Below are 23922 nucleotides of genomic sequence, written 5' to 3'. Positions count from 1 at the left end.
CTTCAGGCTCAGGCCCTAATTAATTACCAAAACAGCTGCCCTAATGAATGTATGGGTCCAACTAAAGCTTGGCTTCTCAGTTTCAGGAGATGAACCTCGTTTAATTTCCGGTTGGGCTTTTATTTTGAAGGATTCAACGTTCCTGCCGGATGTCGTAATATTTTAATCGTATCCCATTGGCTGGAGGAACTGTCAACTTCCTGGATGGAAATGTGTAAAAATGCGGGCGGTTTTACCTGCTGTGGCTGAACAGCTTTTCCAAGACATACAGAAAATATACCAAGAAACTTCTCAAAGTAAGACAAGAGCGATAGGGCGAGAGAAACACGAATACTAAGCCTGCTCAGCTTCGTAAAGCAGCATTAGTGATGATAGCTAGCCCGCTTTAGCTCTCTCACACTTGGCATTTTGAGTTTATTAATTTGTCAGAGCGAAGGCGTTAACAATTATTTCTTTTCCTATAACTGTCATGATGCCGTGTTTGACTCTGGTACTACCGTAGTATTGTAGTCAAGTACATTTTGGCTTCATATTTCCAGTCTTTACCTCTATGGTGTCTGAGCTGTAGAGGGCGCTGCTGCCCCACATCTCCGGTTTTTTTTTAGTTTTTTTTTTTTTGCATTAACCCTAAAATTCCTCTCACCCTCCTTTAGGCTGCACCACCCGAGGCGGGTCATACATGTAGATGTATATGTAAGCCAGAGCTTTTAGCATGTGTTGGCATGCCATCGCAGGAAAAGGGAAGTTTACTTGGTAATGGCCGCTGCACTCAAGCTCACATTATGTGTCGAGACAGTGGAAAGGATGTGAGCCTTCATTAGTGTTTATAACTGCAAGAGTATGATTCTAAGTAACTTTTCTTACCACACATTACCACCAACGTATATTAGTTTTTTCTCATAATAACTTGTTTTGAGATAATATAATGTGTGTATGTTATGCCACAAAATACTAACAACAGAGTTGTGTGTGCACTGTCCATAAAGGATTACCCCCTTTCAAAGCCCTAATCCTCATATCTCTCTGTATGTTCCGACTGGTGTTAACACTGTTCATCAGTGCGGGTCGTCTGTATTTAACCTTGAAAACTATTCACTATTTGGTTTCAGGTATGACTAAAATACTCATGTCATGCCTTGCAAATAACTAGCACTTCAGTCCAAAGTGAAGCCACCCCACAGCAGTGCCTTGCAAACTGCTTTTTACAGACCCTTTAAACTGTTATTAGCTGAAACAGTTATTATTAACAACAATTATTATTATTGGCCCTGAATACACAATAGTTTGGCCATCAGCTTGTTTCTATACCCATTGCACTGTTGCTGACTCACCAAGAGCAAATACTGATAGTGTATTTCTTGTCTTTTTATCAAGTATTGATATATTGTTTTCTGGTTTGTTACAGACTCCTCTGTCATACTGCTAACTCTGAATGTATTCACTCAGATAAAGGAGCATTGTATGAGATGTACAACTCTTAAATCTGTGGAATAGAATATTTTAAATGAAATAGTACATGGGCATTTATCTTAAAAAAAAACCTTTTTATTCCTTTTGCAGTTCCCGATGACCTGCTAATTGCGTAAGTATTCAGACATCCTTTTGACCCATTAACTTCCATCATTTTTTAAAATACACTTTAGCTTATTATTTTTTGTTTTCTGTCTTAAGACCTCATAAATCTCATCCTCCACCCTTCTGAGTGGGATCTACTGAATCTGTGTGGGTGCAGAAACCACATGTTGGAGAACTGTTTTAACGGCTCAGATATGCTAAACTGACGTAGCATTGTGACACAATGTCATGATGCAGTGTTCTGTGTTTACTGAGACATTTCCCCGAATCGTGATTTGACTTACTAACTGTGAAGGGCTGCTTGTGGTCTGAGCTGGTTGTCACATCCAGTCTGTGAGTCAGGATGTCTCGAGTTTGGTATTTTTCATCAGGGTTGAAATTGAAACCAGGCTTCTTTTTTTTTTTTTTTTTTTTAACCTGTCCTGTTCAGTAGCTGAGGCAAGCAGCATCAGTGTTCCTGGTGCCTTGTTGTACTGAAGCAGTTTTATTCTGTAAAGGAGGAATCTGATAAACTCCTCCTATTGCCATTTATGTTTAACTTTATTAGGAATGGTGTTGGTTCATTGATGAAGCTACGGGACTGAGGCTCAGGAGTGGACAGGAAGAGAGAACAGGGACAGGATAGGGAAGACAAGGGGGAGGGGGGAGACAAAAAAACAACAACAGCAATAGCAGAAAACAACAACAAAAACACAAAAACAAACAAAGACAAAAAAACAAACCAAAAAACAAACAAACAAAGAAAAAGTAACAACAACAAAAGAAAAAGAAAGGGGAAAAAAAAACCAAAAAACAATGGTTGCAGAATTTCCGGTGCAGGCTTACCATTTGGTTTAATATAATTTTAAGATAAATGTCTGAGTGTGTGTTTATGGGTCAGCTGTGCGCTCCATGCGTGTATGTGTGTATACGCGTGTACGTGTATGTGTATGTGCTACGGTTTATCTTGGATGCTGTGCGTAGCTGGCTGTAGCTGATGTGGGGGGCCAGGACATCGCACCCCCAGTCCAGGATGGCAGGTAGGTCAGGACCAGGTCACCAGAGCACCCCGAAATCCCCAGGACACGGGGAGCCCCAGGCCACCCCTCCCCCAGGAAACAGCCACAGGCCCAACCCATGCCAGGACCCATAGGAAAGCATAGGAGCAGCAACCCCCACCCGGAAGCAACCCACAGAGAGACGGGGCAGAGATGACCCCGGTCCCGCCGGGCACTCCCCCCCCACAGCATGAGCAGAGCCCAGGGGCACAGGGCCCCCCAGCCCGAGACCCGACCAGAGCCCCCCCAAGGGGTCCGCCAGCGGCGAGGCCGACACCCACCCACACCCCACACCCAGGCGGGGCAGCCACAGCCCACCACAACGACCAGGCCCACCGCCCCCGAACAGAGCTATCCCCCCCCCCAACCCTCGATCCCCATCCCCTCTACTCATCCCCTGTTCTCCCCCTCCCCCCAGAGCAGGAGGGTTTCAGGCTGTAGGGCACCACCAGCCAGCCAGCCGGGACCCCCCACTCCCCGGAAAGGTCCTGCCCACCCGCCGGGGTGAGCTGAAGGCACGCACGCCCAGGACCGCCACCCCCGGACAAAACAATCATACTCTCATCTTCCTCCATACAGGGGCTGAGAACACCATAGATGCTGATACGGTCCAGGGCACCAGGCTTCTTTTTTTTATTACTATCTATCCTGGTGGCTTCTCTAATCTTTGCCTCGAAGCAACATTCTCATCCATATTAACGACACTGAGAGAAATACTTATCGAGGTAAACATACACAGAAGAGGTGACTTTGTAAGTCTAATATAGCACATGTAAACGTATGTATGGGCACACACACACACACACACACGAGTGCCGACAATCAAATGAGTCTAATTTGATCTTGTCATCAGACTTCAGGTTGTCTCTTTTCCATGTGCAAAGTCCATTTTGTGCATAATATGTGGAAATTTGTATGGAAGGTGGATGTTTTTACGTCTGCCTCTTTCATGTGTCTTTTAGACTGCAGTTTGTCTTTGGACCTTGTGCGCTGCAAGCTTTGGACCTGGTAGACCAGCTGTCAGTCACCTGTCTGTCCTCTCCCAGTGGACGCAAAGCCTTCCAGGTAAGGATGGCAGTTGATAACATTTTATCAATACTGATGACATTATGGATCCGGTTTACTTTTGTTTAGATTCCTGATTGTATTCTATGAGTACAGATTCTAGAAAAAAAAAGAGTTGGCCTTCACAGACTTTCAACTGTTTTATTATACTGATATATGAACACAGTGTAAATGGACTCAATTTTATATAGCGCTTTTGTACCTTAGCGGCACTCAAAGCTCTTTACAGTGTCATCTCATTCACCCATTCACACACACACTCACACACTGATGGTGGAGGCTGCCATGCAAGGCGCCAACCTACTCATCAGGAGCAATTATTGGTTCAGTATCTTGCTCAAGGACACTTGGACATGGTCACCGGGGTAGAGGATCGAACCAGCGACCCTTTGGTTGCTCGACGGCCACTCTACCCCTGAGCCATGCCTCCCAAATGTAGAAAAATCAAATTACATTGCTCCTTATCTTTTCCTTGACCACAGCACTGTGACGTGACATCATTGTTTTGTAATCAGGAGCTGTCACTAAAACCTGTCAACACTGATAACAGGAATCACTAAGCTTGTAGGCATGCATTTCTCCCAGTCAATGTTACTGATTCTATCATGATTCCCATCCCTGCTTCCAGGTCTGTCACATCCTATGGGACATCCAGGTGTCGTGTCCCGTTATAGCTCACATGAGAAACTGATTATTGTGCTACGACTGAGCCAATCCAGACTTGGGACGTTTTATTATGGATGGGCTCCTTCATTTAGGTCTTTGAGTTATTTTCATCATTATTCTGACTCCTAGCATCTCCAATAACCTTAAATGACGATATTACTCATTACTCCTAGTTTATAGTTTATCTTATTACCAAGAAACAAACGTCATCTAAAAATGTCCCCTTCCAAGGTTAAATGGAAGCTCAGTAGGACATTGAGGGACTTGTGGGTAACCAAGCGATCCACTGTGGTCAGTAGGACCTGAATTTCCTGTAAACTCCTTCAGGCTCTTTCAGACAACTTTTTTTAAGGAAGGAACTGTAAAATACAATGCAGCTAAATACAGACCCACTCTGTTCTGTGGGGACGTGTCCACCTCAGCTGTTGTTTCTGTGATTTTGTTCTTAATTCCCCCAGGGCTTTTTGACCATTCTCAAGCTGCAGGTATTGAAACTGATTCATTTTCCTCGAAGTGATGATGTGTCATAGTTCTTTTTTCTGCTTTTTTTTTTTTGGACACATTTGGTAAAGTGGTCCGTTTTTCCAAATATTTTCATTTTTCTCGACCTTTTGCAAAGATTTTTATAAACCAGGATCAACTAATCAAGTTTGCGAGGTAAACAGCGCATTAGTAATCTCCCAGTGTTCTACCCTCTATTTGGTATTCATCTTGAAGATGAAGATGGAGTTTGTTTTGTCCGATGAGCAGTTGAGAGTCTGTTGAATGTTTTTAATAGTCAGGATACATGAAGTGAGTATGCAGCATCTGTTCAGATGCTATAAATATTTAGCTTCCACTGCTGTCAGGCTCTCTGTTTTAGTAGTTGGGGAATATTTCTTCGGACTGCTACTGAAACCAAACAAGCTCCTCTTTTCTAAACGCAGGGGCCAGAACAATGAAGGGTTCTTCCTTTGTAGATAGTTTAGTCTCTTGAAAGCGCTTTAAGAGCAATGAAAGTGTGTTGAAAGGACAAACATAGAAAAATAAATGTATCATTGCATTTCAGCAGATGAAGATCAAGTCAAAACATTTCCATCTTTGACCTTGATTCCGATGAATGACTCAATGTTAGCTTCACATGTGGTCCTTTTTCAACATTTTTTTTGCCCGAATCACCTCCTTATTCTGTTTAGTCTCCAGACTTTTGTGTTTTCTGAAAAACTTGAAAAAAATAACTGAGGCGATGACTTTAAGAAGGCGACAATGTTTATAATACATTGTAGTTCTGCTCAGCTATTAGTGCCTCACAGACCATGCCATGTCATGAGTGCGGTAACTGCCATTTTTGATAGATATGATTTCTGTGGGACGATATCCATCCATCCATTTTCTACCTCTTATCCTGTGAAGGGTAGTGGGGCTGGAGCCTATCCCAGCAGCCTTCGTTGAGAGGCGGGGTTCACCCTGGACAGGTCACCAGTCCATCACAGGGCCAACACATAGAGACAGACAACCATTCACACTCACAGTCACACCTACAGTCAATTTAGAGTATCAATCAGCCTCGTCCCCTCTTGATGTCTTTGGACTGTGGGAGGAAGCTGGAGTACCAGAGAGAACCCACACAGGAACAGGGAGAACATGCAGACTCCACACAGAACGATCCTGGAACCTTCTTGCTGGGAGGCGACAGTGCTAACCACTGCACCATTGTCATCCGATGTCCTTATGTGTCCGTTGTAATTTGTACTTTTCTTTCCTCAGAAGTAATGACTCATGAGTGTGGCATTTCACTGCAGGGATTTTTCACCTTGCCTCATTCCTAATGTTCTATGACGTTTATTTCGGAAACCATGCACCATCGGAGTGTGTGTGTGTGTGGGGGGGGTGGGTGTCGTCTACTGAGCAAAATGACTAATGGGACTATATTATCCCACTTAAATACATTTTTTGTTTTTTGTTTGTTTTTTAGCATGTAGTTATCGTCAGAAAGCTCCCAGTTCAAGTTCTGCAGGTCATGACTGCAGCGTCTTTCATCACTCGTTGTCAGAATCAAGCTGTTAGAGCTCCTGACCCCCATTTGGATAGTGAGCTCTGTTGTGATTGGCTAGCTGTTTAGAGTGTTGGAAGTGTTTTGTCCCTTACCGTACCATAGTTGTCCTTGTTGTAGCTGCCTGAAATGGAAACACCCTCGGGGGTGGAGCCTGCATCAAGAAAGATGCAGGGGTGGTTCCAATTTTACTGAAGCTTCTTGTCATACATGAAGAGGCATCAAGTCTGAGTGAGTCTTTCAATCACAAATACAGAGCAAGTCAGTTTTAAATGTTGTGGTGAGCTGGACCCGACACCCAGAGGAGAGGCAGGCTGGACTAAAGGTTATTTTATAAAAATACACAAAAGTGGCAGCAACAAACAGGTGGGAGGACTCGAGGACCGGGAAGGACTGATGAACTGACAAAGGCACCAGTGAGGCTCAAAAAAGGCAGGCAACATACAAAGATAGTAATGCATGAGTACACGAAAGGGAAGTACATCTCAAAATGAAACAGGAACTGACAAATAACAAGAGATGCAATACCGCTGCACAAGAGTACTAATGTCCAAACAAAAGCACGTAACTAGAAGTTAACACAGTCCAGGCCAGACTGTGACAGTCAGCCCACATGAAAGTGACTTAGTTGGCTCATTTCCCGTTTGTGTAAGAAGGCACATCTGACATCTGAATCTGTACACGCCTGTAGAGAGTTTTGAGAACCCTTTATTTAAAAAAATAGAGGCCATTGAGAACTTAAGCTGCGCTGATGTGAATGGGAGCCTTTGAGGAATCACAGGTGAAGGGGGTCCCAAACAGATCTGGACCTTTTCAAGTGCTGGTCATTTGTAACAGTTTTCTGCTGACGGGTATAAAACAGACTCATCGGGCAAAAAAAAGAAGGAAAAAAAAGGTCTTCAGCACTTGAGAAAGTTCAGACTCAGACAGCATGTTTGAGTTCCTACACCTGAGACTGACCATCCTGTCCAGTATGATGTCAGAGTCCTCAACAGGGCCTCTGTGTATCCTGGTGACTTTCCAGCGCTTTAAATTTTCCTGAAGCTGTTTGTGTTGTGGATCCAGCGGACAGAGGCCGTCCAACCTCCCGGCCCTCTGGCTCAGGATGGCTTCCCAAGACATATTCCCGTGAGAGCCGGAGTTTCAGGCTTGGACGAAGCCAGAGCATTGCAAAGCCTTTACTTCTCACTGCTCCGACTGCAGCAACTGAACGACACTTCTTGATGTGATGTTTTCCTGCCGGCCCCTGATGTGGAGTGCAAGCTTGTGTGTGTTGATATTAGCTGCCAGCTCTGCAGAGTGAGCTGCATTGTTGCCACATGATCTACGATGCCAAAGGAGAACAAACAGGCCCAAGTGTGAGCTGGTTTTCAATAATCCTGGCTCCTAAGCTCCTCTTTTGTGGGAGTTTCTGGCTCGGTCTCACACGTTTACAGCTTCTAGCTTCAAGCTGCTGTGCAAGATGCTATATTCACACACTACTGTGTTTAAAGTCCATGTAATTATTTCTTTTGAGCCTTATTTATAATGAGCCATCGCATGAAACAGATGAGGTGTTTTTACCTCTGTAGGTCACAGTGGAAGGTAATTTAATGAATCTCTGGAGAATAATGGAGCCTACTCTTCCATCTTGGAAGGCATTAATTATCGTGAAGGGTCACCCTAATCCACTGACTTAATGTCCTCGCGGGTCCTGTTCAAGAGAGCAAGACTTATATTAATGTCTGTAGCTGATCGGGTGTGCCAGCATCCACAGACAGGAGCTGCCGTCAGCGGATGAGGCCATTAGACGGCAGGTTGAAAAAATGCCTCATTTCTCTCTTGTCCGAATCACTAATGCGGAATGATGAGGTAGGAGGGGCCCACATCACCTCCAACCCACAGCTAAAACCACAGTGGGATATTCCAGGCAAGGGCGGCTCTAGCTGGTGTTATATAGATCCAAAAGGTTAGTTAGAGGACGTCTACTTTCCTGTGACATAGCTGGGCCTCCGTCATTGTGTGTGTGAACACTGTGATCGTTGAGGGTTCGAAGGACTCATATTTCAAGTCAAAAATCATAGAAATTTGAAACTAATTCTCTACAAATATGAATCATGCAGGTTTTTTTTTTTATAAGTAGTTTGAATAATGCAGTGTGATCAAAGCCAAAAATCATGTTGGCTGATGAAGATCTTTTAACTAAAACAAATAAATGTGACAGTGCGCAGACTAAGGCTGTCACAAAAACTACTGTTGACTTACGGTCGACGTACAATAACCAGACATGGACGCCATCGTTTTGAGTGTTAGGACCGAGGAGAACGTCGCCTACTTTTTATGTGTTTTATTTTATTCGGGGTTTATGAATGTCGGGTATTTCAATATTAATGTAGTAACATTATTTATTGCAGTAATTTCTGGGACAACTTATCATCCAACAGAATTCTGATGCTGACAGGCTCTGTGCAGGAGACTTAGACTTAGCATCATTATATCATAGAAGCACTGAAGCACAGCAACCTGAGTTACCTAGCTTGGGAAGCCATGTGCATATGGCTAAGCTAGGTAAATGGAAGCGAAGGTTGCTGTGTACCAGTGCTTCTGATTTATGATAAGACATGAGGTTTAGTTGGCAGAAATGACTACTGAAACTCCTGAGTGCTGTATCGTAGGCACCTGAGGAAGCCTCGTAGATGGGAGCTGCAGATATTCAAGAAAACTGAAACCCAACCAGGATATTTACTGACTTGACCTACACAAAAGGGTACATTTTAGCCTTATACTGTAAGTACATTTCAGAGCTCGTACCTTTTCCACTTTTACTTGAGTGAAGTTGAATCAGTACGTTTGCCGTCTTCTCGGACCTTGTTAATATCTGTCACTCACTGTAAAATGTGCAGTTGTACCACCTGTGATGGTGCAGCCAACACAAAGAGCACTGTGGGTTCACTTGCTACTGAGGATAAAGAGACATACAATGTGTTTAGATATACTTTGCGTGAATTTGTTGCAGGTAACGGGAGCCTCCGGCCGGTTGTACACCTGCTTTGTGTCCTGTCACCACTGCCCGTGCCAAGCCTTCGCCTACACTGTTCTCCGCAGGAACGAAGGCCTGCTGGTGAGTCTCTTACCAACGGGTACACAGGTTCACTTCTCAAAAATCTGAAAAGCACACAGAAATGTTCTGCTGGAGTTGAACACATTTATGCCTACGATACCTGCTAATTTATTAGGTCCACCCAGATAAAACTAAGCAAACAACGGCCTCGCAATCAGTCCTCCGTTCACGAGTGTGATGATGTTCGGTTTCTATTGAATTAGTTTGAGTGAAGTCGATTTATCTTTGTGGTTATTAATTGAGGCGTATTTACACACTGGGTGAAACATTAAATCTGTTTCTCAGCCTTTGTGTCTCGCCAGATAAGCGTGTCTCCAGGAGAAAACCATCACTCAGTCAGTGGGAAGACAAAGCACAAATTGAAATGTGTGTAACAGATGTATTGTGGTCAGGTCGTGTCTTTGTCTGGTCCCTAGGCGACATCTCCGCTTTGACTGGCTGTTTGTACTTGTGCTGCAGCTCGAAATATCTTCAAGCAAGCGACCTCTTCCTCTCTTCAGACTATCAGGAAGACTGGTTTCCCTCGGGGTTGCTGCTAAAACCAGTGTGAGAAACAGGGAGCTGAAACAGACCGTGAAGACTTCCAATGAGTGAATCCATGTTGCTTCGTCGAAGTCCTGAGCAAGCAGAGAGACAGTTTAATGAGGATTAGAGCTGTTGCATGTGAATCAGCTTTGCAAGAGGGAAGAGAAGTCTCCGATCTAAATGACACCTTAGAGAGGCTGACATGCATGGCGCTCTGAGTAGCAGGCCAAAGAGAAAAGAGAGCTGGCGACCTGACAGACAAGCAAACCTCTGTGCCTTTGACTTTTTCTTCATTTAGAAAAATATTCACTCGTAGCTACAGAATGTTGCAGCCTCAGATGAGATAAGGCCAGCTTTTCAAATAATTAAGTAAAGATAACACAGAAAGAAAAAGCTTCCACTTTCATGTCAATCTGATGGCAACTTGTCACTGACGTCCTTATATGGTCATCTGCTCTAAGAACAGCCCATGACATCCAGGGACACACCCATCCCCTCGCTGCAAGTTTTCTGATTGCTCCTCCTGCGGTTCTCTTACAGTTTTTGGCAGTTGTCAAGTAGTTTTTTGTTTTTTTGGGGGGGCTTTTTCTGGTTTCTAAGCTGGTGATTAGGAGCACAGGGGCGCTGTCTGTTTAAAGAGAGGAGTTTAATCGGCGTGTGTCATAAATTCAGATAGGATGAACTGAGGGGTGTCATGAAGGGCCAGTAGAGCATAAAAAAGCTGTTCACTGTTTTGAACTCTAGCAGAGTCCCGTTTAGCGCCTCACCTCAAATGCGTGGAACAGATTGAGTCACGTTGTGATATTGCTGATAATAAACGAAGCCTCTGAGTGTGACCCAGGCACACAAACACAGACCTGCAGGGCTACTTGTCATTCTGCATACATTCATCTACTGGAGCTACGTTTGGAAACACTCTCCCTTGTGAAACTCAATCTTTTCTTAAGCAGGAAATTTTTGGACTTAATCATTTGGAGTTGTTCTGGTTTTTGCTCATTGCCCAATATTCTGGGAGTGCAGATTATTCAGAGGAAACGTTTCATCTGATCAGAGTCAGATGGGTCCTCTGTGGTGCTGTTTGTTTTGGTCAGTTTTACATTTCTTGTGTCATTAGTGCGCCTGTTTCATGTAATAAATTGGTGTGTTCTTCATTACAGTGCAAACACATCCTGGCTGTCTACCTGTGTCAGGCCATGGGCGTGACTCAGCAGGAGAGTGTGTCTGATGAGCAGATGTCTGTGCTGCTCAGCGGGATTGCGGCCCCCTCACACTCAGGTAGGGTCTGCTCCACAGGTGGAGGCAGGGCGGGCCCTTCTGGATCAGAGACCCTTTAAAGAGACACTTCACACTGTGGACTGGGGCAGGAACACTGCCGAGGTTTCTGCTCTTTCATATGTCTCTCTGAAAGACGCCAGATGTTGCCTTATTTATTTTTATCTTAATCTGTTACCAGGGAAACATCTGTTCTTTGAGATAATGCCGCTTTATTTATTTACCTTTTTGTTCTTTTATCTCAAGACGCACCAGGTTAGGGAGTTGTGAGTGACTGTATGCCCCGACATTTCTCTCCACGTGAATTTATTTTTGTCAATGTGCATTATCATCTGAGCACTTGAGGAATAAAGCCGGAGCCTTAACAATATAAACATCACCTTTATTAACAAAATATCTCACCATACATACAGATTGCATCATGTTAAATAGCAGTGTCAGTTTGATAAAAGACAGAGTAGCCTCACGTCAGCTGGACCACAGTGGATGTTTGTCCTGTCTAGTAGCGACAGTGGAGCACGCCAACAGAACGTTTGGTGCATTGGAATGAAAGGCAGGAATGCTGAACTAGAGCAACTTCATGTTCATTTAAAAATCGCAAAACAAGGCAATAGTTTGACATCGATCAACGTTTCGTACAAAGTTTGACACCTACAGTACTTACTTTGAACACATCAAAGACAACACAACTCTACAGTGCAGTTACAGTATAGATGTCTCCATTGGAATGTACTACCACTGTGGCACACTCCTGTGTTTTAGCCCTTGAAATCAATCGGTGCGACGCAGCGGGAAGGGGGGGACCAGTGAAGCAGTGGAGGCTGGACATGACAGCATGGGTCAACAGCACTGACGCGGCACACCTAACAGGAAATAATCTAAATTGTCAGTGCAACACTGGTGTAGTGATGGCTCTCAGGTCTCACCTGGCATGTTTTCACACAACTTTTGACCACAAAAATAACTCCTCCTCTCTGTGGTGTAGCAGCTCTCAGCCTCGTCCTCAGTTTCAAATACAAACATGTGCAACGATGCCCCACCCCCCATTGTGTTTGTGTCTCATTACTGTTACCAGCTTCAAAACTCATCTGAGGTTTCTAGTTTTGACTGGAATTTCATGTTTGAGTTTAAAAACTGTATTGTTCAGTTTGTGATGGCAGCAGCTTACAGACTTGTGTTTTCATCACTTGGTTTAAGACAAAGCAGCTGAAAATGCTCTGTACAGACACCAGGTTTCTTTAAAGGTAACAATCTCATTTCCTGAGTTTGAAGAAAATAATAATAAGAAATATTATATTAGAAGAGAAATGATGCTGACCGCTGTCATGTCTCTTGTGACAAAACCATCTTCCTGTGCTTGCGGCTGCGCCACCGTCCCTGTGGCTCTGACAGCTGATTCCTGGAGCATTGTTTGTCTTGATGTTTGCCTTTTCCTCCTCTCATTAAATGATTGTATGAGAGTGTCTGTCGTTCTTACTCTCTGTTGGCTGGAGGAGGACCGACTGTGTCCCTCTGCATAAACTGGAGGATATTCTAGTGCTGTGATGGAGACCCATTAGAAAACCACTCTACTGGTGTCTGTTTTTTTCTTCTGAGACATACCTTCGTTTATGTTGGGATCAGTGTAAAGGAATTCCACCAGATTTTGCTGTGGCCGACAGGTCCACCCCATGCATGGGTAATGAAAATGATGACCCCGAGCCGTGTAATAACGTTCAAGCACAGCAATGAGACATCTGGGAAAGCCTAGCTCTGTCTTTTACCAGCAACTTGGTGCTTGATGTTGACCAATCGGATGACGGCGTGCTCTCTGGGCCAGAGGGATGCAGCTGCTCCAACGGTCAGGAGGAACAGAGGAACGGTTGGTTGAGCAGCGGCAGCAGAAGGCTTACTCTTGCTTTTTTTTTAATGTTTCCTCAAGGGACAACTGTGACAGAGTTGAGGAGGGACGTTGGCAAGAAACAGCAGTGGGTGAGCGACCCCACAGCAACCAGTGTTTGTTTTGTGGAGTAATGCTAGGCTATCATTCCGCAGCTACAGTGGCTTCATGTTCTAAAGTTTTCACTATTCAATGCAGTCTGTTCCACAATGGGTTTGTCAATTTCTTTTCTCAACAGACCATCAGTATTACACATAGCGCCTCTGTTGCCATGATTGATAACATCTTTACCCTCCTCACTCATGAACTTGTGGACCAGGGACAAGTAAAGTGGCACAAGATGACAGTAGCATTCCCAGCGTCGACCAGGACACGGCAAGAATCAATGGCATGTTTGCCTAATCTGAGATGGCAAAACACAACCATCCCGAAAGACAAAAAAATACGGTGTTGCTCAATCCTGGCATTCGGACTCAAATGTAGTCTGAATTTTCAGTATTTGGAAGCTTTGAGAGTGGACATGAGCATGAAATAATCTTAACAAGCCAAAAACACCCATGGGTGTCCCTCTCCCAGGTCCACCAGTAAGGATTTACCACCGCCAAGGGTTTGTTTTATATCTTTACATTCTCAAAGATCAGATATTTTAATAAATAAATAGATGCTTCAACCAACTGCAAACAGTTTAAGTAGCAGGGCATAAACAGGAGTTGTTGGAGTTGAAACAGGGTGGACTCAAGGAAACAGTGTTTTAGCGAAGGTTGGATCCTACACACAGCCCTACAAATCCAGTTAGTTTGAACACTTAAAAATAATCCTTCACGACACAAGTTATGTAAGACTTCACTGCTTGAGCCCTGATACTGGGCACAGTTCATAAATAAATGTCCACATTCAAAGCGTGTTTGACATGACCTCATCTTCACATGTCATACCCTTGATCTGTAAACATGAGGAACCTCAGGAATTCAAGGCTGAAACAACAGAGTGGACACTTGTCCCATGTCCCAACTCTCTATAGAAGAGGGTCTATGGTCATGTGGATCTGGTCTCTGTTGTGTCTGCTGCCGTTGGAGCTGAGGTACATCTCCTCCTTGCGGCACAGGAAGTGCTGGGCCAGGATCTTGCGGAAGGTGTTCCTGAAGTCCTGGATGCGGTAAGCGTAAATGATGGGGTTGACTGCAGAGTTGGCGTGCGATAGGATGATGGCCACGTACATGATAATGTCAGGCTTATCCAGACCCTCGTAAAACAGTGTGAGGCAGTTGAGGATGTGGACGGGCAGCCAGCATATGGCGAACAGTCCCACGATGATGGAGAGGGATTTGGCAGCTCGGATCTCCCGCTGCAGCCGCCCGTGGTGATGGCTGTCCCCATTGCCCACACACTTGAGCTCAATCTGTCTCAGCTGCTTCCTGGCCACAGTGAAGATCTTCACATAGATGCCCAGCATGATGAGCAGCGGCAGCAGCACACACACAAAGAAGTTAAAGTAGACCATGTAGTGCATGTCCACCACACTCTCAAAGAAGCACTTAAGCTCGCAGCTCCACAGTAGTTCTCCTCCGCCTCTCAAACCATCCACAACATTTGTTGTGTTGTACAACCTGGAACTGTTCTTAGTGCAGCTTATGTACTTCTTATTCCAGCCAAAGAAAGGGATGAGGCCAATGATGAAGGAGAGGATCCATAAGATGGCGATGACCTCTCTGGCTGCCTTTCCTGTCATCAGCTCATTGTACCTGCAAACAGAGCAGAGGTTCCTTTGAGTCTGCTGGAAGAACAAGTCCAGTACGTCACACCAACACAGAGAGAAAACTAAGTGAAGAGCATTCAAGCGCTGGAAGAAGGACAATTAACGCATTCTATTGACGCCATTATGTTTTTTGCTAAATGCTGCATGAATACTCGCATGAGACAAACAGTACTCGTCTCCTTCCATGTGAGGAGTATTTAATACCTAAAAATGATTGCGGGAGATACCTTTTGAACAGGTTTTATAAAAGGTAATTAATCTTCAATTGATTACAACTGGTTACATCAATCATATTATAGTTAATTACTCATGCTTTACAATTAGTTTATGAATTGGATGTACCAAAATCATTTTCATGACATGAGACTCCGTGAGATCCTGTGAATGGAGTATTTTAGAATCCATGTGTTCTAGCTAGTGTTCCAGCTCGTGTTCTAGCTAGTGTTCTAGCTCGTGTTCCAGCTAGTGTTCTAGCTAGTGTTCTAGCTAGTATTCCAGCTAGAGTTCTAGCTAGTGTTCCAGCTAGTGTTCCAGCTAGTGTTCTAGCTAGTGTTCCAGCTAGTGTTCTAGCAAGTGCACCAGCTAGAAATCTGGAATTGTCTCATTTTGTGTGTCGCAAGATTTAGCAGGGCACAAAGTGTTGTCCTGCTGATATTGTGACACGCAAAATTCATCACCACCAAGATTTCACTTAAAAAAAAAACACACACACAAATGTCCCAACAATGTCTTGCTGAAGTCAATTCATAAACGAATAAAAGATCAACTACAGAAATGGATAATTATGCTCCTAACTAAAACAGATTCAACAGCCCTGGTGTTTGTATTTCTATTCTGTGTTCAGCAGCTAGCTAGTAAGCAGCAGCATCATCATCACCAAGGCTCATTCTAGACTTGTCTCTCTCGTACTCGTCACGCATCAACTCCATCACTCCTGCTTCTTTCTCTTGAACATCCCTCCGCACCTTCACCTGTCCGCTGTTGTATTCTTGCCAGTTTAAAGCAGCGGCACCCAGGCTGATCAACAGTATAAACATCCGTGAAGTTTACCTTCATCAAGCACGTTCTGTTTTTATAGTCAGCAGAGTTATACAAAAACAACCAGGCTGTTGTTTCATGAGACTCTGTGGAGGGGCGGAGCTTGAAAAATATTAAGACAAACCAGGACAGAGGGCAGAGAGGCCTTTGAGTTCTCTGTAGATCCGTCACTACTGGCAACTCACGTTATTACAATAAATATCCCAATTCTTTGTACATATTCTTAAAGTTCCTACATTGTTGACTTGCAACATGGTTGTTAATCTCATTAAACATTCCAGTGACAAATCTAACATCCTAATGTCGGCACCTAAATGCATCACATCTCACACACACACACACACAGACACACACACAGACACACACACACACACACACATACACTGGGCCCAGCAGGCAGGAACTTTATCCTTGATTCAGTTTAAGAAACTACAGACGACAGACAGACTGACTGACAGACAGACGTTACCCAGCTGGGGCCTGAAGACGAGTTCGTGTCCAGACTGGTGTGAACCACAAGGCAAACTGGAGTGGAAAATGAAATCAGATGAATGTGAAACTAGAGCTCCATGTGGTAAGTTGTGATTCACCTTTTTTGCTATTAAGTAATGAATCGGCCTTAGTCAGGACCCCACCCTCCCACTCCAACCCCGTGAATTTCAGTGTTTCAGAATACTGGTATTCTGGGTTGTGTACTGACGGTAAATCTTGTGGGTTACAAGAAATGTGAGGTGTTGGCATGTCACAGTGTCAGAGGGTCAAGAGTGAAGCCTGTAAAACCTCACGAGAGCAGTAGGACTCAGAGGCTGTCTATTAACAGAAGGGTCACTGGTTCAATACCTATGTCTCCAAGTGACCCTGTCGAACACTGAACCGCTAATTGCTTCCATCACGAGCCACAGGGGATGCACACAAGCCAGAGCAGCCTAAAGACCGGTCCCTAGACTGGATAAGTGTCAGGAGGGGCAGCAAAAAAAGAGTATCCATCCATTTTCTTCTGCTTATCCCCCATCACGGGGGGCTGGACCCTGGACGGGTCACACATATCGGACCAACACATGTAGACAGACAACCATTCACACTCACAGCCACACCTACGGTCAATTTAGAGTATCAGTCAGCCTCGTCCCCTCTTGATGTCTTTGGACTGTGGGAGGAAGCTGGAGTACCAGAGAGAACCCACACAGGAACAGGGAGAACATGCAGACTCCACACAGAAAGATCCTGTGCTGGAGCCGGGGCTCGAACCTGGAACCTTCTTGCTGTGAGGCGGCAGTGCTGACCACTGCACCACCGTGCAGCCTAGTACTGGCTGGTAGACTGGAATTCTAAAATAAAAATGCCACATCGTCTCACGTCATATGCGCGTGTGAGGCTGAGCTGGAGGTGACACATATAATTGCCACATCGGCTCATCAGTTGACGCCATCAATAAATGACGGAGTCGTAAATAGTCAATGATATATTAGTGATGTACAAAGCATAAGCCAAGTTGATGGGTCATTTACAACTATTATTAATGAGATATTTTCTCATTAAAGGATTTACTCCAAAGGCGAACACTTCTTGGGGTGCTGCTGCTGTGCTGGACCAGTAGACACGTTGGAGAAGATTCCTGTAATAGCTGGCATGAAGACACCCTGGTGTGACCCCCAAGCAAAGTCACGAGGGGCCAAAAACTACTGTGGAAAGTTCCACTGAAGGGAATATGAGGCTTCAGCAGTGTGGTTTGGAGTGGATTTTCTCTTGCTGCCAGGATGAACAAATAAAGCAACCGACTACTTTTTTCGATGAACACATGCGTGTGAGAATTGTGAGAACTTGAATTGGAGCTTTCAAAAGACGTGGAAAGTACTTATCATTGCGTGTAGGTGTATTTGTTCCTCCTCTTCCTGTCTGAAGCAGAAGACAGCGTGGCCTGTCGTCTTCAGGACCTGTCCAGCCTGAGAACCACTGCCGCCACTTCTCTGGAGTGGTGCTCTTTTAACATGTTGACCAATCAGATGGAAGCAAGCTGAGACCATGCAGCTGCATGACAGGAGGAAACCATCCTCATTATAGAGGAAGAGTCTGAGACCGGTTACTTACTGAGATAGTTGTTGAATTGCAGTTTTTAGCTCTAATATTCAGCTATGAGTAAATATGAAGATAGTCTGTTCTAATCCAGTGAATAGCCTGCTCCCTACACACAGGCCTGCAGTCTCCTGATATCTGTCAAAGTGTGAATCAGAAACAGATGTTCCTGTGGAGGGGAAACGAGACGCAAGGGAGCAGCTTTACTGTCACCAAACATCGGACCATGATGGTGCCAGCAGGGGAGCCCTGTTGTCACACGCAGAGAAGTGAGTGATGCGGTTCTCAGTCATCGAGCTGGTCTACCTCTTAGCGGGCGTACAGACCAGACTAGACCAGTATTATTGTGACTTGTATTGATGACGATGGTCAATTATTCATCAGGCAGAACCTCAGTCTGACCACACCTCGTTCTAACCACAGGAAGTGAGGAAGCTCCTGCAAACCTTCTCCATGTTCTTCTCCATCTCCATCCCAAACAAATCACCCCCCCCCCCCCCCTCTCTGGAGGCGGGGAGCGGTGGCTGACCAGCTGAATGGATTAGTTCTGGCATGACGACAGCACGCTGGCATCTATCTTTGTTTCGCTTTCTTCTCTTTTTTTCCTCTCTGCACTATTCTCCATGTCTCTCAGTCGTGGAGCTTCCGCCCCGGGGCCACAGACCTATGCCAGGCCACACACACACACACACACACACACACACACACACACACACACACACACACACTGGAAGGCTGTCGTTTTTCATCAGTGGACGGCCACCTGTGATGCTGAAACAGAGCTATGGAAAACTTACATTCAAGTGGCTCTTGTGAACTGAGGATAAGAGACTAGGGAAGACATTATGTCAGTGAAGGTCCTAACAAGGACATAAAAGTGTGTGTGTGTGTGTGTGTGTGTGTGTGTGTGTGTGTGTGGGCAGACTAGACTGTATTTGGATTAGTGAAGACAAGTCCCGGAACAAAAACACATATGCGGCGATGAATATGTGAAGGTTTGAGCGAAGATCAATAATTGTTCAGGGGAAGGACATCCCACGTATTGTCTCCTGGTACATGTTCATGGGAGGATAGACTCGTTCTCCCAGTGTGACGCTCCAGCCGCGTCTGCTCCTGGTCCTTGTTGACTAAGACATATTCACATCTGAATATGACAAACCTCAGAAAATAGAGCCTTCGTTCTACATAAAAGCACAACCGAGTTTAACCCCTTCAAGCTCATCTCGTCTCATGCTGATGTCAGTCATATCTAGCGATCAGAGCACGGGTCATGGAGCAGCATCAACGGCTCCAGCCTCCAGTTTGTCCGGCGCTGGTACAGCGTATCCTATCCTAGCAGCCTCTCCTCTGCTTTGGGTTGAGCTCTCCTGGAACGTTCATTTGTGACATTTTGGTCTCTGAGATATTGTGTACGTTAGTTTTTCCCACAGATTTGTTTATATCCAGTGTCTTCACTATCATGGTTAATGACAACGTCCAGCTATTTTTGTATGTGTGGTTCATGCAGGACGGCAATTCATCAGTAATTCTTTTTCATAAAAATAGCAGCTTGCATGCGATGTTAATTTCAGGACGGCGCATTAACGTGATTACTTTTATCTCATGGTTGCGCGTGATGGGTGGCGTCCTCGCATCCGTGTTTTAGCTTTTTCATGGGTGGCGCTCACATGCGCCATCTCACCTGTAACATGAACTTCCTCTGCACAGCTGCATGCGATGGGGACTTTTAACTCCGGTGTGGGTTTTTATTGGTCATAGTCATAAAAGAAGAGGCAGTGACTGTGTTTACGTGAACCTTCGTATCCTGGTCGTGTTTAGGATGTGGTGTTAACATGTGACACAGCAATCTGGTCCTTCGCCTTCATGTATATATAATAAACACCAGCATCCTGGTTTCGGGTGACTGTATGTTACATGTATGTGCGCAGGCTCCTGTCAGCTTTACATCACAAAATGAGAATACTTTGATTCATAGCGTTCTTAGCACTAATAAATACTTTGATTTGGTGTATCCATCTTATTTGAGAGTGAAAGGCAATATTAAACATGTCATGACCTTTGACCCGGACATTTGACCCCGGACATTTGACCCTGACTTGTGGACATGGAGCGCTATCCTGGTTTCTTTCAGAATACTCCAGCCTGAAGGTTTGTCACACCCAGGATAAATGGGCTAAATCACGCTAGCCAGGTTTCTGCAATCAGGCTTGGATGCTAACCTGTTTACCTGATGCTAACCAGGATCCACCATGAACACCGTCATCAGGCTGTTGCTCTCTCTGGTTTGTCTTCTTGAGCTGATGAACTATAGAAATGTGTGTCCTCTTTAGTTTCTAGCACACGGGGAAGTGGTTTGATGGAAGGAAGTTTGATGTGGTCAGTAACAGTTGATCATAGAGCAGGAGTACATGCTCCCAGTGTTTCTTTGCAACAAGCACACGCACGCACACACACACACACACACACACACACTGACACACACATTGACATGGACATGATCCAACTCTTCATCACACTGCTCTGTTTGTCCTCTCAGGTCCCTTGAGGACCCTGCATTAATGGTGTGAGAATTTTTCACCCTGAATGGAGAAGTGAGACAAATCTGTTAACTTTGTGAGGCCGTCAATCAAGCCTTGTCTGTAGTGATGCACGGATGTACGAAGTTCCAGTTGGGACGTACACCAGATACGCTGGGACGATGTAAAATATCTGCCATGTAAAGACTGGAAAAGGAAGTCAAAAAATAGGCGTTTTAAGTTTAAAAGAATGGAGCTGAAGTCTGAGGCGACGCTCACACCTCAACCCGGCGCTGGTGGGACAACCCCGTCAGCTCCACCATGACTCACTGGGGTATCTAAAAGCCCCGTCTCTGTGCTTTCAAACATCTGATTCTGGCTTTCACTTGCAATGAAACACATCTGTGAAAACACACTTATCTGGAGGAGCATCACCATGGGGCTGCAGCCTGGTTGAACACACGCACACACATACACACACACACACACACACACACGTGACACATCACGGAGGGTATGTAATGTGAGCTGAACATACACTCACTCATCTTATCATGTGGGAGGGCTTTTGTAGCAGAGAGAAGGTTTTTCATAGAACGTTATGAGTGTGTTGCTGCTCTTACAGTCATTTGTTTCTAAATGAGAGCACAGGATTAGTTTACGTCCAGTACAGGAGGACAATGGTGACTTCATGAGTCTCCAGGGTGGAGGCGGCCAGTGTCCGTCCCACACCAGTGGTTCTCTGTCCTTTCTTGCCAGCGTTTTGAGACTAATGGAAATGACAACACATCACAACTAAAGAGCCCCGCAGCACAGAGGAACCCTCACAGCAGCGAAGGGAACGTTTCCTCACTGGAACTCAAACTGACAACTGGCTGAAAGACCACCTGGAGACACACACAACCCCCCCCCCCCCCATCTGCTCTCTTCCTGTCCATCACCTTCTCATGTCTCTTCCTCAGAGACACGCTCAGAGGCTTTTGCCACCAGGACCAGTGGAACTATTCTCTAGAGCTCGGTGACACACAGGTGATCAAATATGATGCTAGTGCATTGATATTTCTATTATCGGTCCTCACTAATGTGGATGTTCTGGGTAAATATTAGAGCAGCCGGTGAGTTCAGAAAGAAGACTTTAAAACCAGAAAACAGTTCTGCTGCTTCATCATCATTTATAGAAATAAAATTGAAGATGATATTCAGTTTAATATCAAGATGACCACTATCATAATCCATCCTCTCTGAAATTCAGTCTCCTCAGCAAAAAGGGGGTTCATTTATTTTTTTCTAATTTTAATTCTGTTCATATGCGACACTAAATAAACACGGCCTTTCTATTTTGGTCCATCCAAAAGCAAAGCTCATATCAGATGGGAAGTCTCAGGGGTCCGCGGTCTAATGCGTCTCTGAGCCGGGGTTCTAAGTAAGAGAACAATTGCTCCAATGTCACTAACATCCATCTAAGTCATGTTCAGCGGGTTACAGTCTAATGATCAGCCTAGTTTAGATATAAACTCCTTTTTAGTACGAGGCAATAAGCTACAGATGTGTTGGACAGAGCTGATGTCCATCTCCCACCTCCTCTCATGGTAACAAATATGTTGTGCTAAATAATGAAGAACCAGAGAGAACGTCTTTTTCAGCTTATCTATTTGCTACAGTCTAATAATAATAATAATAATAATAATAATAATAAAACACCACATTAACTTATTTAATTTGTTGAAATAAAAAAGCTGTTTCACCCTGACCTGGAAGGAAACATTTACCAACTCTTAATCTGCCAGTCAAGACTGCTGATGAATTGTAATTAAGTAGTCATAATTCACCCAGTTCTCGTCTTTATAATGTATCTGTGTGTATTCTCAGTGATCCAGGTCATCACTATTCTCAAGAATAATAAATTTAGGGCAACTGGACTCACCTCTTGTAGGTGAAGACGTTTAGCCTCTCATCCAGCTTCAGTTCTAAATTTCAGAATTTTAGAACTGAAGAAGCCTCTTGGATGAGAGGCTAAACGTCTTCATCTACAAGAGGTGAGTCCAGTTGCCCTAAATTTATTATTCTTGAGAATATGTCTTAACTGTTTTAAGTCTTAAGTAAGTCGGCTCCTCACCTTAGAGGGATCTTGACCGCCAGGTATCTGTCAATGGCGATCGCCAGCAGGCTGAAGATGGAGCTCTGGGTCAGTACCAAGACAAAACAGGCCAGGAAGAGGCATCCGTAGAAGTCCAGATAGATGCCGATGCTGATGGTGATGGCAAAAGGGATGGCGAGGACCCCGACCAGAATATCGGCCACAGCCAGAGACACTAGAAAGTAGTTGGTGGCGTTCTTCAGGGTGGTGTTGATGGCGACAGCCCAGCACACCAGAATGTTGCCGGATATGGAGAGAAGTGCGATAACAACTTCAATTACGATATAGAACGTATTCATCTCAACAGGTGTCTGCTGGGGGGTCACAGACGAGGGGCAACGCAGGTCCATGTCCCGAGGCAGCATCGGCGAAGAGGTCTGTCGGAGATCAGGGAATATTCCACAAGTGTCAGCTGCACGACCAGCCATCTAGAAAGAGAACGCCGCATTTCATAAATGGAAAACATCGCAAACTTAATCAATTTGCAAACAGATGAAGTCGCTGGACATGTGTCCTCTCACCTTCATAAACCTGGAGCTACATCCTCTCCAGACGTGTGGAGCGGCAGTGAGGCATCTGCGGGAGCCGAGCAAGTTCTTCCCTCACGGCGGTTTCAAGTACGAAGAGAAGCAGAGGGAAAAAAAGAAGAGGTGGGGGGACTCACATATTTCACAGAGAAACCACGCCCTAAACACACAAACTCCCTCTCTCTGTCTCTCTCTGCTTTATACACACGCGGTCACGGACAGCACGAGAGTGGAATCCCAAGCCAGCGTCACCGATGCGCCGTGCGTAATTACGCGCCAATTAACCGGCGATGCCTCCACGTGTTGTGCCGGTATGAACGTTGTCCTGTTTGTACAACACACACACACACACACACACACACACACACACACACACACACACACACACACATACAGCCGCGTCTGCTGTAAATTGGAATAAAATTGCAAGTTCTACCCTAAACAAGAAACTGCAAACCTCAGGGCTCTGTTGCTTTACCTCCTAGTTTCTGTGAATGAAGAAACACATTATATTTCTAACAGAGGAAAAGAGTGGCTGTGTTATTTGGTCAGAAATGTTAGACATGATGAGGCAGAATGGCCCCTGTTACCCATTTTTTATTTAATGTTTAGATATTTAGAAACCTGCCAATGTTGCCTGAGAGGTAGCCAACCCTTTTCCACCCACTGTTGCCACATGCCCAAGTATTTAACAACCCCTGCCAGCTGTAATGGGCACGGTGGA

The 23922-nt window shown here is 44.8% G+C and overlaps 2 protein-coding genes across 5 annotated transcripts; one reads left to right on the top strand and one right to left on the bottom strand.

Moving 5' to 3' along the window:
• Nucleotides 1–166: 166 nt before the first annotated feature.
• On the top strand, nucleotides 167–12699 carry zswim7 (zinc finger, SWIM-type containing 7). Of its 4 annotated transcripts, XM_086179221.1 has the most exons (7): nucleotides 181–296; nucleotides 654–753; nucleotides 1561–1582; nucleotides 3575–3677; nucleotides 9371–9475; nucleotides 9935–10021; nucleotides 11158–12699. In XM_086179221.1, exons 2-7 carry the CDS (start codon nucleotides 723–725, stop codon nucleotides 11332–11334), a joined length of 525 nt encoding a protein of 174 aa, XP_086035347.1. In that variant the 5' UTR covers nucleotides 181–296; nucleotides 654–722; the 3' UTR covers nucleotides 11335–12699. The 4 variants fall into 4 exon arrangements, with proteins under 4 accessions (XP_086035346.1, XP_086035348.1, XP_086035349.1 ...); XM_086179220.1 differs by lacking the exon at nucleotides 654–753 and having other exon boundaries at nucleotides 167–296; nucleotides 11158–12694; XM_086179222.1 differs by lacking the exons at nucleotides 654–753; nucleotides 9935–10021 and having other exon boundaries at nucleotides 167–296; nucleotides 11158–12689.
• Nucleotides 11642–23828, bottom strand: adora2b (adenosine A2b receptor). The gene is made up of 3 exons (XM_086179219.1): nucleotides 23193–23828; nucleotides 22651–23099; nucleotides 11642–14893 (listed from the first exon to the last, which is right to left on the bottom strand). Exons 1-3 carry the CDS (start codon nucleotides 23196–23198, stop codon nucleotides 14167–14169), a joined length of 1182 nt encoding a protein of 393 aa, XP_086035345.1. The 5' UTR covers nucleotides 23199–23828; the 3' UTR covers nucleotides 11642–14166.
• Nucleotides 23829–23922: the final 94 nt, after the last annotated feature.

The sequence above is a fragment of the Aulostomus chinensis genome, chromosome 15 (assembly GCF_037954235.1).
Source record: "Aulostomus chinensis isolate RoL2024-O1b breed Wild chromosome 15, RoL_Achi_v1.0, whole genome shotgun sequence".
In the NCBI taxonomy this organism is placed as follows: domain Eukaryota; kingdom Metazoa; phylum Chordata; class Actinopteri; order Syngnathiformes; family Aulostomidae; genus Aulostomus; species Aulostomus chinensis.
Note: the sequence above shows the minus strand (reverse complement) of the source record. Positions and strands in the feature narration are given on the sequence as shown.

What these genes read in the sequence shown, in the direction of transcription:
- zswim7 (XM_086179220.1), top strand. Translation starts at nt 221, where the DNA reads ATGCGGGCGGTTTTACCTGCTGTGGCTGAACAGCTTTTCCAAGACATA. An exon ending in ATACCAAGAAACTTCTCAAA is followed by an intron (nt 297 to 1,560) that starts GTAAGACAAGAG and finishes TTCCTTTTGCAG; the next exon opens with TTCCCGATGACCTGCTAATT. An exon ending in GCAGGAACGAAGGCCTGCTG is followed by an intron (nt 9,476 to 9,934) that starts GTGAGTCTCTTA and finishes CTTGTGCTGCAG; the next exon opens with CTCGAAATATCTTCAAGCAA.
- adora2b (XM_086179219.1), bottom strand. An exon ending in GCGGTCAAGATCCCTCTAAG is followed by an intron (nt 14,894 to 22,650) that starts GTGAGGAGCCGA and finishes CTCTGTTTGCAG; the next exon opens with GTACAATGAGCTGATGACAG.